At 41.4% G+C, this 13,358-nt stretch overlaps 2 protein-coding genes across 2 annotated transcripts; one reads left to right on the forward strand and one right to left on the reverse strand.

The window, feature by feature from the left end:
- Positions 1–159: 159 nt before the first annotated feature.
- LOC111954674 (stabilizer of axonemal microtubules 2-like) lies at positions 160–3,609 on the forward strand. The gene is made up of 4 exons (XM_023974570.2): positions 160–352; positions 832–1,014; positions 1,151–1,350; positions 1,444–3,609. The coding sequence occupies exons 1-4, from the start codon at positions 294–296 to the stop codon at positions 2,478–2,480; spliced, it is 1,479 nt and encodes a 492-aa protein (XP_023830338.1). The 5' UTR covers positions 160–293; the 3' UTR covers positions 2,481–3,609.
- On the reverse strand, positions 2,761–10,910 carry larp7 (La ribonucleoprotein 7, transcriptional regulator). The gene is made up of 13 exons (XM_023974585.2): positions 10,588–10,910; positions 10,070–10,303; positions 9,636–9,736; positions 9,449–9,532; positions 9,194–9,358; positions 8,990–9,095; positions 8,461–8,823; positions 8,167–8,305; positions 7,776–7,924; positions 7,420–7,535; positions 7,146–7,305; positions 4,073–4,164; positions 2,761–3,891 (listed from the first exon to the last, which is right to left on the reverse strand). The coding sequence occupies exons 2-13, from the start codon at positions 10,284–10,286 to the stop codon at positions 3,814–3,816; spliced, it is 1,770 nt and encodes a 589-aa protein (XP_023830353.1). The 5' UTR covers positions 10,287–10,303; positions 10,588–10,910; the 3' UTR covers positions 2,761–3,813.
- Between the last annotated feature and the right edge of the window lie 2,448 nt (positions 10,911–13,358).

The following is a 13,358-nucleotide window of genomic DNA, read 5'->3' on the forward strand; positions in this document are numbered from 1 at the left end:
AAAACCCTAAAAATAATCCTCTAGTACAGAGCAAAAGCACAGCCGCGTCCAGAACTTCTCATCCTCATCAAAGACGCATCTGTCTTCGCTCAGTGATTCAAACGCGTCAGTTAGAGAGGGAGTAATCCACGTGCATTTATTTTTAGAAGCGCTCTCTGTCACTACGCACTTCATTTGTAGCCTTCTACAACACAATCCATGTTCTTCTGGTCAATAATTTCAACGCTGTTTGGGTACGATGGATTGGGTCACAACGCCCGAGTGTAAAGCGTAAAGATGCACAGGGATATTCCATGAGGGCGATGTTTCAAGGTATATCCAGAATTTGGAGATGCCCACCTTTKCCAAGGAGGTAAGATTAATGTTTAAACGTTGCGGTCGTTAATACATCGGAGTTCCTATTTGATCGTGCATGGATTACGAGTTATATTCTGGTGATAGAGAGAGTAAACTATATGAATGATAAATCGTTGATGAGAGGAAGAAAAAACTGAGTATGGGTTGCAATACATGTTTACTTGAAGGTAGGGTAGGCTTAGGACTATGCCTTCCAAAATAATGCAAACATATTGACTGAACTGATTAAACGACATTATCAAAATTAAGTGCTGTAGACTTGATTTCCATGCTGTGTGGGAGCAAATCATTATTTGAATGTAGCTGAGAGACACAAAATAACCGGAGATCAATATAATTTAAATATTTTTCTGATAAGAAAAACTACATTCCATTACTGTTTTGAACACCAACTTGGCCTAAAGCATATTCTCAACAACACACTCTCTTGGCCATTCTAACCAATCCCAACACTTAATCCCTTTTTCCTGGTAGGAAGCACCACTGTTTACAAGGATCCCATCCAGAGGAGCCGTGTGTCCTGATCCCAGGCGGCATGGTCTCGGAATACCAGGAAAAGTACCCTGCCTACTTCAACACTGTTGTCCGGSCAGCCAAGAAGCCGAAGAATGAGTACCAGCCAATGGAAGGAAAGATATCCAACATGACCACTTTCAGGTACGAGACAAACACATAATTCATCAAGGACAATATGATATTCTGATTCTGACAACATTCCCTCTTTAATAGTTTGCGTAGTTCATTCAGTCTGCACGTTGCAAGTCATKAGTGTAACGTCTTTAATGTCTTTCAGGTCAGACTACGTGGCCCATGAAGTGACCCAGAGGCCACCAAAGGTCACCAAGTTGAATGTGCCACCTGATGGGAGAATGAGACACAGCAGCACTTACGTCAGGGACTACCCAACTCACCCTGTTCAGAAGCACATCGTGACCAAGCCAGATGGGTACCATCCGCCCACAGCAAAAATGGTTGCCCAGTCTTTATACAAAGGTACAGTAGGTGTGTCTTCGGGAATGTCATCAAATACCAATAAACTATAGATTTCAAATGAAACTAAGTCCTCTCTTTAATTATTATTTTCAGAGGATTATCGAGCATGGCACACCCAGAAAGTCCAACCCTGCAGGACGCGTGACAACCTGAAGTTGAACAACAGCAAATTTGAGGTGACCACCACCTATCAAGATGAATTCTGCTACAAGGGCCCAGCCGAGGCCAGGGAGAGATTCAAACCAGCCCCCGACGCCCCAGAGACCCTGCCCTTCGATGGCGCCACCAACTACCAGATGCAGTATATGTCCCATCCTGTCCAGCCCAGGCAGCCCAAGGAGAAGGCCGTCTACAGGCCCACCAGCGCCCCCCTCAATGGGGTCTCCACCTACAGGCAGAACTACCTGGGCCTGCCGGCCAAGCCCTTCAGGGCCAAGGTGGCTTGGGAGAGCAGCCCGGCAATCTTTCAGGGGACCACCGAGTTCCATGATCAGTACAAGTCCTGGCCCCTGCAGCCCAAGCACCGGCACCATGCTGAGGAGTACTGCCCAACTGAGGGCACTTTGGTTGGTCTGTCCACAGCTCATGCTGACTATGTCGGCCACGAGTGCCAACAACGGCCCCAGTCCGCTCGCCCCCCGGTCGAGGCCTGGACAAAGGAGGCCAGGGCACCCCTCCAGACCAGGTCCACCATGAAGGAGCACTACCGTGCCTGGGACATGTTGCGTCCCCGCCCCACTTTACATGCAGATGAGCTAGAGAAACCCAAGGGGGCTTTCGCCAARACCACCACCTTCCGCTCAGCATACACACCCAAGACGGCCCAGCGCGCCACTAGCTTCAAGCCCACTCAGACGCTGCTGAGCCCCCAGGCCATGAATGAAGACTCTGTCTGTCGCCCCAACAAGCCCAAGGAGATCCCATCTTGCCCAGCCTGGGATGGCTGTCCTCCTGGCTTTGAGTACAGCTCCATGGGGGCTGGAGGACACAGGCTGTACCGGACCATCTCGATACAGGAAACAGGGCCGAGTCAGCTGGCCGCAGCCACGAGCGAGAAGTCTCCTTACTCCCACAGCAGGAAGAGCTGCATGGTCCCCAGCCACCAAGCCAAGAGGGCACCAGAGTCCTGATTACTGACCTGTACACACATAGCTAGCTAGAGGACTTTCTTATTTTTCTATTCAAATAGAGCACCTTCGGTATTTTTTATAGTCACATAAAAAAAAATGGGATAATGCTAGTTTATTTATTTTATACAAAGAGGTCACACAAATTCTTACTTGAACATTTCATCGTTAAGCTTTTTGCAAATTTTTTTTAAACATAAGTTAACAATGTGGACACGAACGTAAAAGATCAGACACCATCTAGCATAGGAAAACTCATAGTAACGCACCAGATGCAACAGAATGTGTGTGCCAGCAATATAATCAATTAAGTTTTTATTAATGAGCTGAATAAAAAGCCAGTCCATTAAAGGCCCAATGCAGCTGTTTTTATCTCAATATCAAATCATTTCTGGATAACACTCCATCCTGGTTACTGTGTTATCTGGGTGAGGGTGGTAAGTACCTTAGTGTGATTGTTTTCAATTAAAATGGTCAAAAAGAAACAAAAATAGCTTCTTAGCAAAGAGCAATTTCTCAAGCAAGAGACCGTCTGGGAGTGGTCTGAGTGGGGACGGGAAAACTGAAAACAAGCTGTTATTGGCAGAGAGGTTTGGAACTCTTTGTTGGTCTATAAACTAATTTATCTCCTGGTGATGTCTCCAGGCAGGCCGAAACTCCATCCCACCAAAACAGGCAGAAATTTCAAACAGCTCTTTAACTAAAAGGGCATTTTCACAATATTATTCCAACCACAGTGTGGAAATGCATAAAACACAGGAAATTCCCTTTTTTTTTTTTTTTTAACTTCACTGGGCCTTTAACCACCAAAATGTATTTTTATTAATTAGAAAATAGGTACATTACTTCAAAAAGAAAAGGTTATCGGTGCCATGACAAGTTACAGAAAACAGATCATGGGCAAAGCTCTGGGCAAGTTTTGAAATCCTATGTACAGCATATATACATTCATATTTCCTAACTGAAATCTGGGCAGCTCTCACTACAACACAATCAAAGAAGACTAGTGAGCAAATCTATTCGCAATTTAAATAATGCAGCTGCTTTCTGCTTGTAGAACAGCAGCCATACATAACTTTCCAGTTAGTGGAACTGAAACTACATTGGACAGAATGGCTGTTTAAAAAATAAACACAACGTTACCATGACTTATTAAAATTCTATTTTAAAACCATGGCTTCTCTCTGCTTGTACCACTCATGAACAGTAAAACAAAAACATCATACTATTTAGGAATGACAAAATGGCCGACATTTCAATAAACTCTTAGGGAAGAAAAGGATTCAGAAAAGGATTCAGAAAAGAGAGGACGCACAGTAGAACTTGACAGTCTTGATCAGTCTTCCATGAAGCGGATGTGCTTAGTGGCCTCCTTGGCCCGGGCTATGATGATTTTCTCGGCTTTGGAAATGAGCTGGGGCAGAAACAGAGATGAAAGGGAGACATTGCTCTGTTAAAACCAATTTTAAGGCCTAGAATAATATGAGTGAACAACATGCTCATTCAAAAATGGTTTTCCTCAAAAGAAAATGGTTGGGTGCTGCTAGAGATACTTGTAAATAATCCATAAAAAATGTAAATAGAGGGAACTCTACCTTCTCTGTGCCCCGTTTCTTGTCTCTGGGCCGGTTCAACTTAGCTTGGCGGTCCACCAGGATCTTCTGCCAGTACCTTTGTTCGTGGTCGCCTACAAGTACAAATTAATGAAGAAATTAGCAATTGTCCATTTCAAATGTAACCACCAGCCCTTCCACTGGAACGCAGCAGCACATGAAAACTCACCCAAACATCTCTTTCCAAAGTGCAACAAATAATTCAGCTACATTCTCCTCTTAATAAGCAAATGAAGCCAAAACAGTCAGACATATTTTGGTTAAGGACATACCTTCATGAATATGCTTTCTTGATCCTCAAATTAAGATGCAGTAAGAGGACTCGAAAAACGTAATATATAACAATTGAATAATAATATATAATAATTCATTACTGTATGAAATATTATAATAATAATAACATGCTATTTAGCAGATGCTTTTATCCAAAGGGACTTAGTCATGCGTGCATACATTTTACATATGGGTGGTCCCGGAAATCAAACCCACTATCCTGGCGCTGCAAGTGCCATGCTCTACCAACTGAGCTACACAGGACCAGCAATTGTTATTTAACAAAGATATGACAGTGCATTTGGAAAGTATTMAGACCCCTTGACTTCTTCCATATTTTGTTACGTTACAGCCTTATTCTAAAATGTTTTTTCCCCCTCAAAATCTAAACATAATATACCATAATAGGTTTTTAGAAATGCAAATGTATAAGAAAAAAATCACATTTGTTGAAGCACCTTGGCAGCAACTACAGCCTTCTTGGGTATGACGCTACAAGCTTGGCACACCTGTATTTGGGGAGTTTATCCCATTCTTCTCTGAAGGTCCTCTCAAGCTGTCAGGTTGGATGGAGAGCGTCGCTGGACTAGAGGTCGACCGATTAATCAGAATGGTCGATTAATTAGGGCCAATTTCAAGTTTTCATAACAATTGGTAATCAGCAATTTTGGACATCGATCATGGCAGATTACATTGCACTCCACGAGGAGACTGCGTGGCAGGCTGACTACCTGTTATGCGAGTGCAGCAAGGAGCTAAGATAAGGTGCTAGCTAGCATTAAACGTATCTTATAAAAAAAACTATCAATCTTAACATCATCACTAGTTAACTACACATGGTTGATGATATTACTAGTTTATCTAGCTTGTCCTGCGTTGCATATAATCGATGCGGTGCCAGTTAAATGTATCATTGAATCATAGCCTACTTCGCCAAACGGGTGATTTAACAAGCGCATTCGCGAAAAAAGCACTATCGTTGCACCAATGTGTACCTAACCATAAACATCAACGCCTTTCTTAAAATCAATACACAAGTATATATTTTTTAAACTKCATATTTAGTTAATATTGCCTGCTAACATGAATTTCTTTYAACTAGGGAAATTGTGTCACTTCTCTTGCGTTCATTGCACGCAGAGTCAGGGTATATGCAGCAGTTTGGGTCGCCTGGCTCGTTGCGAAMTAATTTGCCAGAATTTCACGTAACTATGATATAACATTGAAGGTTGTGCAATGTAACAGGAATATTTAGACTTATGGATGCCACCCGTTAGATAAAATACATGACGGTTCCGTATTTCACTGAAAGAATAAACGGTTTGTTTTCGAGATGATAGTTTACAGATTTGACCATATTAAATGACCCAAGGCTCGTATTTCTGTGTGTTATTATATTATAATTAAGTCTATGATTTGATAGAGCAGTCTAACTGAGCGGTGGTAGGTAGCAGCAGGCTCGTAAGCATTCATTCAAACAGCACTTCACTGCGTTTGCCAGCAGCTCTTTAAGCATTGCGCTGTTTATGACTTCAAGCCTATCAACTCCCGAGATTAGGCTGGTAATACTAAAGTACCTATTAGAACATCCAATAGTCAAAGGTATATGAAGTACAAATGGTAGAGAGAAATAGTCCTATAATAACTACAACCTAAAACTTCTTACCTGGGAATATTGAAGACTCATGTTAAAAGGAACAACCAGCTTTCATATGTTCTCATGTTCTGAGCAAGGAACTTGAACGTTAGCTTTTTTACATGGCACATATTGCACTTTTACTTTCTTCTCCAACACTTTGTTTTTGCATTATTTAAAACAAATTGAACATGTTTCATTATTTATTTGAGACTAAATTGATTTCATTGATGTATTATATTAAGTTAAAATAAAAGTGTTCATTGTTCATTCAGTATTGTTGTATTTGTCATTATTACACATATATATATACATACATATAGAGGTTGACCGTAGAGATACCGATACCGATTTATTGGAGGACCAAAAAAAGCTGATACCGATTAAATCGGCCGATTTTTATTTATTTATATATATATATATATATATAGATCTGTGGCTCGACACAATGCTCTCTCGGAGCTCTACGGACAATTGCTTCGACCTCAAAGGCTTGGTTTTGCTCTGACCTGCACTGTCAACTGTAGGACCTTATATAGACAGGTGTATGCCTTTCCAAATCATGTCCAATGAATTGAATTTACCAGAGGTGGACTCCAATCAAGTTGTAGAAACATCTCAAGGATGATCAATGGAAACAGGATGCACCTGAGCTCAATTTCAAGTCTAATAACAAAGGGTCCGAATTAATATGTAAATAAGCTAAAAATATTTTATTTTTAATACATTTGGGRAAAAAATCAACAAATCTGATTTTGCTTTGTCATTATGGTGTATTGTGTGTAGATTGATGAGTAAATCCATTTTAGAATAAGGCTGTAAAGTAATAAAATGTGGAAAAAGTCAAGGAGTCTGAATACTTTACGAATGCACTGTATATAGCCATTGCCTCTTTTCAATGTAGTAAATAGTTTATGGCCCCGTTTGAACTCTCCCAAATACATCCATCCCTTCTCCCATCCTTGAAGAAATCCCTAATCTAATATGATTTGATAGGCGTGAGCAAGGCTACCTCTGTGTTGCTGTCACTAGTCATGTCATGTCAGCGCTTACCTCAAAGAAGGGAGGAAGGAAGGATGCAAATAAAGATTATTTGAACAGGGCCCTTGGTGAACTATAGTGGTAGTAGTGGGAGAGTCAGCCTACCAGAGAGGATCTCCAGCTGCCAGCTGTGTTTGTTCTGCAGCTCGGTGCGAGCGTCAATGATGGCCTTGGCCTCTGCTGGAGTCTTGAAGCGGACGTGACCCTCGGCGTCCCCCTCTAGGGTGTCCACATACACCACTGGGGACACCTCAGAGAGAGCGTCCTAGATACACACATACTTTGAGTTAGAAGAACACATGGCTCTAATCATTTGTATGTGAAACAATGAATGCGTAATAAACATGGTAAACGAAGACCGTTAAAAGCTCATCTCTACCTTGATGACTTTTCTGCCAGGTAACGGTTTGGTGTGGGTGATCCTGACGATGCAGCCACTCTCAAACTGAGGGCCGAGGGGGCTCTCCTTTTCACCTGCCTTCTTACTCTCCTCAGCTTAGGAAAAAAAGACATGGTGAAGAAGACATAATATTGTGTTTGGAAATGGTCAACTGTATGGGAACCGGTTTCAAAAGATTTTCAGCATTTATTCTGATGTAATATGTGGACAGCAAACTAACATTTGACTCAATATCAATATTTGGGGTGTTTATTTGAGAGTACTAGGGGTTTTAAACATGCAGAAGTTGTACTACTGACAGATAGGTAAGTAGTGGATAACTATTAGGCACTAACGAGGTGTCTGTTTCTGTTGGAGACTGGTGTCCATCTCCATTTTCTCTCCTGCCCCCTTGTGGCGGAACTTGGTCAGGCACGCCTTCAGAGCTCCCATGCTCCTCTTCTGCAGGGTCAGATACTCCACCTTCAACTTCAGCCAGTCTTTCCTTCCATCCAGACAGCAAAAAGGAGAGTATGGAGAGAAGGAGGAAGAGAAAGAAGAGAACGAGAGAGCAAGCTCTCAATTTGAATAACAATATCTTGTCTAACACTGGGKTATTGGATTGTTCAATAAAGATGCTATGGTTTAGACCAATTTAATTAGGGATTTATTTAGATGAAATCAATGCCATTGGTCTGATTGACTGAGAGCAGGCTATTAGTCATAAAGATGCATGAAGGTTCTTACTTGGAGAGAACCCGGAGAGGAATGACCTCTTCACCAATCTTCACCCTCTCCTTGTGCTTCTTCTTCCTCTTCCTCTTAGCTTTTAGCAGGGAGTCGTCCATCTTCTCCTCCTCTTCCTCCTCAACCTTGACAGGCAAATCTGAAGACACCAGATTACTATTAGGCATTATTTGTCACTGTTGACCAGTAGACCATCTTTTGGACTGGATTTAGTCAAACCTGCCCACATGTATTTTCTTGTACCCAAAACCAGTGATTTTATCTGTTCACAAGCAATACAATGAAGATCCTTACCTTTCCCATCGCTCTCCTTCACCTCGTCTTCCTCCTTCACCTTGCCCTCCTCCCCCTCGCTCATCCTTCTCAGCTTGGCCGGCATGTCTCCCTGGACGTCACTCTCTGAGCTTTCCCCTGCCTGGGACCGCCGTCTCTTCTTCTCTAGCCTTTTGGCCGGGGCCTTATCTGTGCCCCCCTCAGGTGCTACAACCTCTGCACCCTCRGCCGTGCATTTCCTCTTCCTGTCAGAGGGCTTAGACTCAGATTCTATTTCCTGTTCTTTGGCCCCGCCCACTGTTGTCTCTGCCTGTGACGGGGCGTCCTCTTTGGTGCTGCCCCTGGACTTCTTCTTTTTYCTCCTTTTCTTTTCCTCTTCCTCGTCTGCAAAAAACAGACACACACMGTAGTTTAACAGATGGTAAAGGGCTTTAACTTGATACTTAAATGTTGGCACTTAACTAAAAAGTTTCCAACATATGCATTTGTTGTGWTTGTGTGTAGTCACTCTGGAGTTAACCAGCAATGCTTTATTCTTCCCAATACCCACCTAGTGTGGTGTTCAGGGTGGGTGGATCGGGGATAGGCTTCCTGTTCTTGGTCTTGGGGAAGATGCCAGGTTTCCTGGGGGCGTCCTCTGGAGGGTTGTTCAGCATCTGGACGAGGAGAACATGGTTAGTTCTCTACCTTATTACTAGGTAGGACACATCCATTTGATCACAAAATTCATTACAGAGGAATCTTTATATCWCACCTCTATGGCTTTCTGTGCTTCCTCTTTCGTCTCAAACTCAATGAAGGCGAACCCTTTGGAGTGGCCCGTGGTTTTGTATCTCGGCACACTGACGTAAACCACATTTCCACATTTGGTAAACACTCGTTCTAGCCAGTCGTGTGTTACTTTCTTGGGCAGAAGCTCCTGGGGTAAAAATATATTTATTTAATATAGCGTTTTGTATTCAAAATACCACATCATGACTTGACAAACATGAACAAAACTGGTATTTACCACATAGACTGTTCGGTTGTCTACATCTTTCGGATCCTCTCCAATTGGACGCTGMCGTCGCACTTTAGTTCCCTCTAGGTTGACCTGAAAGACCAAAACAGATCACAGTGAACACCATACGTCTAAGAATTCAATACAAAATTCCAACCAGCAACTGAAAAACAGATTATGTACAGTAATACTTGACCTCAACGACAGATGAATTTTTCAGTGCCCTTGCAATCAACTTGCAATCAGTTGTCAGATTTTTCATTCGGTTGAAGGATGTCAAAACAGATATATCAACATCTGTAGAAAATAAAACCACTGTTAATTAACAGGAACATAATCCCAAAGGAGCAGTACAGGACAAGTGAGAATAGGATGATTGTTGTATGGTATCCCTTAATCGCCATCACAAATCTGGGCCAAAATTCTACCCTGACCACAAGATAGACAAAACACTTATTGTTGGTGTTTCCAGCTATGTTAGCCTGGTCCCAGATCTGTTTGTGCTGTCTTGCCATTTGTCAACTCAATGACCATAGGAGTTGGCAAGACAGCACAAACAGATCTGGGATAAGGCAACAGCTACATAGGATGGGACAATGACGCCAAATGCTGCCCATTACAACTACTTACATCCATCTCGTGACTCTTCAATGAGTCGTCTCAGAAACCTGTCCTTGTGAAGGTTGACATCCCCAAACCAGAAGTCCACCTGCTTCTTCACGTCTGCAAGCAGCTGTTTCACACGGGACCTCTTCTTCTTCTCATTCTCTTTGTTCTTTCCACCTGGGTTCATGGTAGATGATAGGGCACCACCACCACCTACGGCTCTTTCCTCTGTGTCTACCATTATGTGTTTAACTACACCTGTGAATGATCATATCTCATGGCTGAGTAACATTGCACTGAAGGTATTGGCATTCATTCATCATTAGTTATCTAGTGTTTTGAATTCTACAAGTGAGAACACGGAGTCTACGTTATGTAGCTAATGTGCATGCATAACGTCATATGTATTTAGCTCTTTCGAGCTAAGTTAGCTAACAAACTAATTAAACGTTAACTTCCTAGCGACTTACTCAGTCTGACAAATAACAGTATGGCTGTTTCAAAAGATTTTAAAATGTAGCAAATCAAACAGAAGACATTACCTTATTATCTGCGGCAGTAAGTAATCATTTAGCTAGCTATATTTTAGAATTCAGAGCTACTGGCGTGTGTGTTTCGTTTTCGAGTGAGGTCCTCGCACAGTTGAGAAACAGTCAGAGTCGCTCAAACTTTCCTGACGAATAATTAATTAGTTAATACACTATACTTTAGCAAATTAGTACACCCAAATTACAAATGTGATTATACATATCAGATGAAATGCGTTAAACACAGGTAATAGTACCAAAAGCTAAATTAGATGGTCTGTATTTCTCTAAAAAGGCTTTCCTTTGGAAACCTATTTTGTCTCTTGTTGATGACGTTTCCTCCACGGGAATACGAAAAAAGGAGCGAAATACAAACATACTGCAGCAGCCAAATTGGCCGTGTTCGAGAGGATCAAAACCGTAATGTATCATGGGTAAATTGTGACTGACTGACGGATCTACAAATAACAATGAGAGTTATTTATGATGCAAGGTTCTTTGTATTGTAGATCAGTAAGTCGGAATTCGGCTGCAATGTAGAACAAGCCTATAGACACATACACACATCGTTACGTTATGTACAACTAAACATAATCAAAACCTTCTATTTTGCTACAATTTAGATTAGAACGGACAGATAGTGTTATGGGCACGTGTCGTTGTTTTCCCCTAGTTTGCCCTAAAGCTACAATCCTTATTCGTTTTCCAGCTAAACAACACTGCTGCCCAGCCACTTTTTTCTATAGGCCTATTAATAAGGGATGGGGTGGCTCTATGGTGAGCAAACCATAGAGCCAACAAATGTTATGGATTGAGATTATTWTTATTTTTTTACGCATGTTTGAATGCTTATGGCAAAACTATTTTATTTTAAAATCTTAGCATTTATTTTGCTTCATGAAAAGATTGATAACCCCCACAAAGACATACACACGCCCATCTCTCTGTTACGTCATGTACAACCATTGTGTAGCCTACATGACGTATTACGGTAAGGACGAGTTCGGTTTCCTATACCATCCTTTATCATTAATTGACATCCCACCACAGAACATTTTTCAGCAATTCAACACAGAGATGGATGAAGAAAAAGTAAGTGCCTTATGTCGTTTATTTAAAGCTATGGCTATATTTAAAAATATTTCTTACTTTGCCTAATGCAAAATATAGGCAAAACCTTGTATTTCGCTACCATCCAGATCAGAACGGACAGATAGTGCTATCGCCCATGTCATTTCCCCCCATAGTTTGCCTTAAAGCGGCAATCTTTACTTCGTTTTTTCACCCAAACTSCAGCCCGCCACTTTTTGTTATAGGCCTATTACTGAAGGATGGAGTTGCACGAGAGACGACTGCTGTCCACTGCACTTTGGTGCTGGACGCGAGATCGCGGTATTCCGATTCAGTCGCTGTCAATTAAAATTATTCTTAAAATGAATCTCCAATCGCGTCTGTTTTCGTGTTGTTTACGTAGTCCTACTTTCACACCATCGTTTTTTTTTGCTGACAACTGTAACAAAGTCGACACACGGTTTGTAGACGTAAAGAATTGTGAGTAATAGCAGAAATCCTTTTTGAAATCAACCAAGTTGAACTTCTATTAGGTTGACTTGCAGGTGATGTTGACTTGCAGGTGATGTTGACTTGCAGATGATGTTGACTTGCAGATGATGTTGACTTGCATGTGATGAAGGAAATATATCACATAGGCTTAGCTGTGATATTGTCGCGTAGGTCTAACTGTGTGGATGGAACCAGTTATTATGCCTTATCAGAGGGTTTGGGATAAATGCGGAAGACACATTTCAATTGAATGCAATTCATTTGCGCAACTGACTAGGTATCCCCTTTCCTTCCATATAGGCCTTATTATTACTGCAACCGAGATTGTTTTTTTTTATCACATTAGGCTATTTTTAATGGTTGCATTCAAATTCCTGTGCAGGGCCACCCGTTGTCCACTATGCCATCATTATGACGTCAATAAGGTCAACACCATAGAATTAGGAATTAGAATTCTTTTATTTAATAGGATCTCTAATGGCCAACACCTGTTTGAGTACTTTGGCTGCAGTTCAGACAGACCCTTCTCTGCTGTGTCCTTGGTGCAGACTGTGCTTAGATGGCATAGCATATAACTAGAACACATTTCTGCACTTTTTGGTTTCGTTTTACAAATTCATTCAAAGTCAGACAAAAAGGAGGTAGGTCTATTTTGGCAGCTTTGTGTTACCGTCTTATTAACACAACTTTTTACAATGTCTACAGATAAAAAGCTTCATGGTTTAAAATACTTTTAATGACTTTCATTTTGAGGATAACTGCAATAGGCTAGTTATGATGATTATAACAACAACACTTGATTACAACAGGACTTGGAAGATAGCCACCAGGAGAAAGGGATGGAAGAGGAGGTGAAGGCAGAGAAGCCAGATGCTCAACTAAAGGAAGAGAAGAAGGTCACGTCTGGCAAGGTAAGATTGGTCCTCTTGTCATTTTTTACATTTTTTTTGCTAGGTTTTAATCTATCCTGTTTCATTTTACAAACTTGATTCAATGTCAGATGAAAAGGAGGCAGTCCTATGTCTTTCAACAGCTTCACAGCTTTTCAACAAAAAGTTTACAGAATCTCTACATATTAAAAAAACTAATTACTTTCATTTTGATAAACACTGTATGGGATAGAAAGAATGAGAGGAAGGTGTGATTGGTCCTCTGGCCACTTGGGTTATTTTCTAGGTTTGAATCTATCTTGCTATCTATTGGCTAAATAATGGGCTGCTTTA

Source organism: Salvelinus sp. IW2-2015, linkage group LG3 (genome assembly GCF_002910315.2).
Source record: "Salvelinus sp. IW2-2015 linkage group LG3, ASM291031v2, whole genome shotgun sequence".
Taxonomy (NCBI): Eukaryota; Metazoa; Chordata; class Actinopteri; order Salmoniformes; family Salmonidae; genus Salvelinus; species Salvelinus sp. IW2-2015.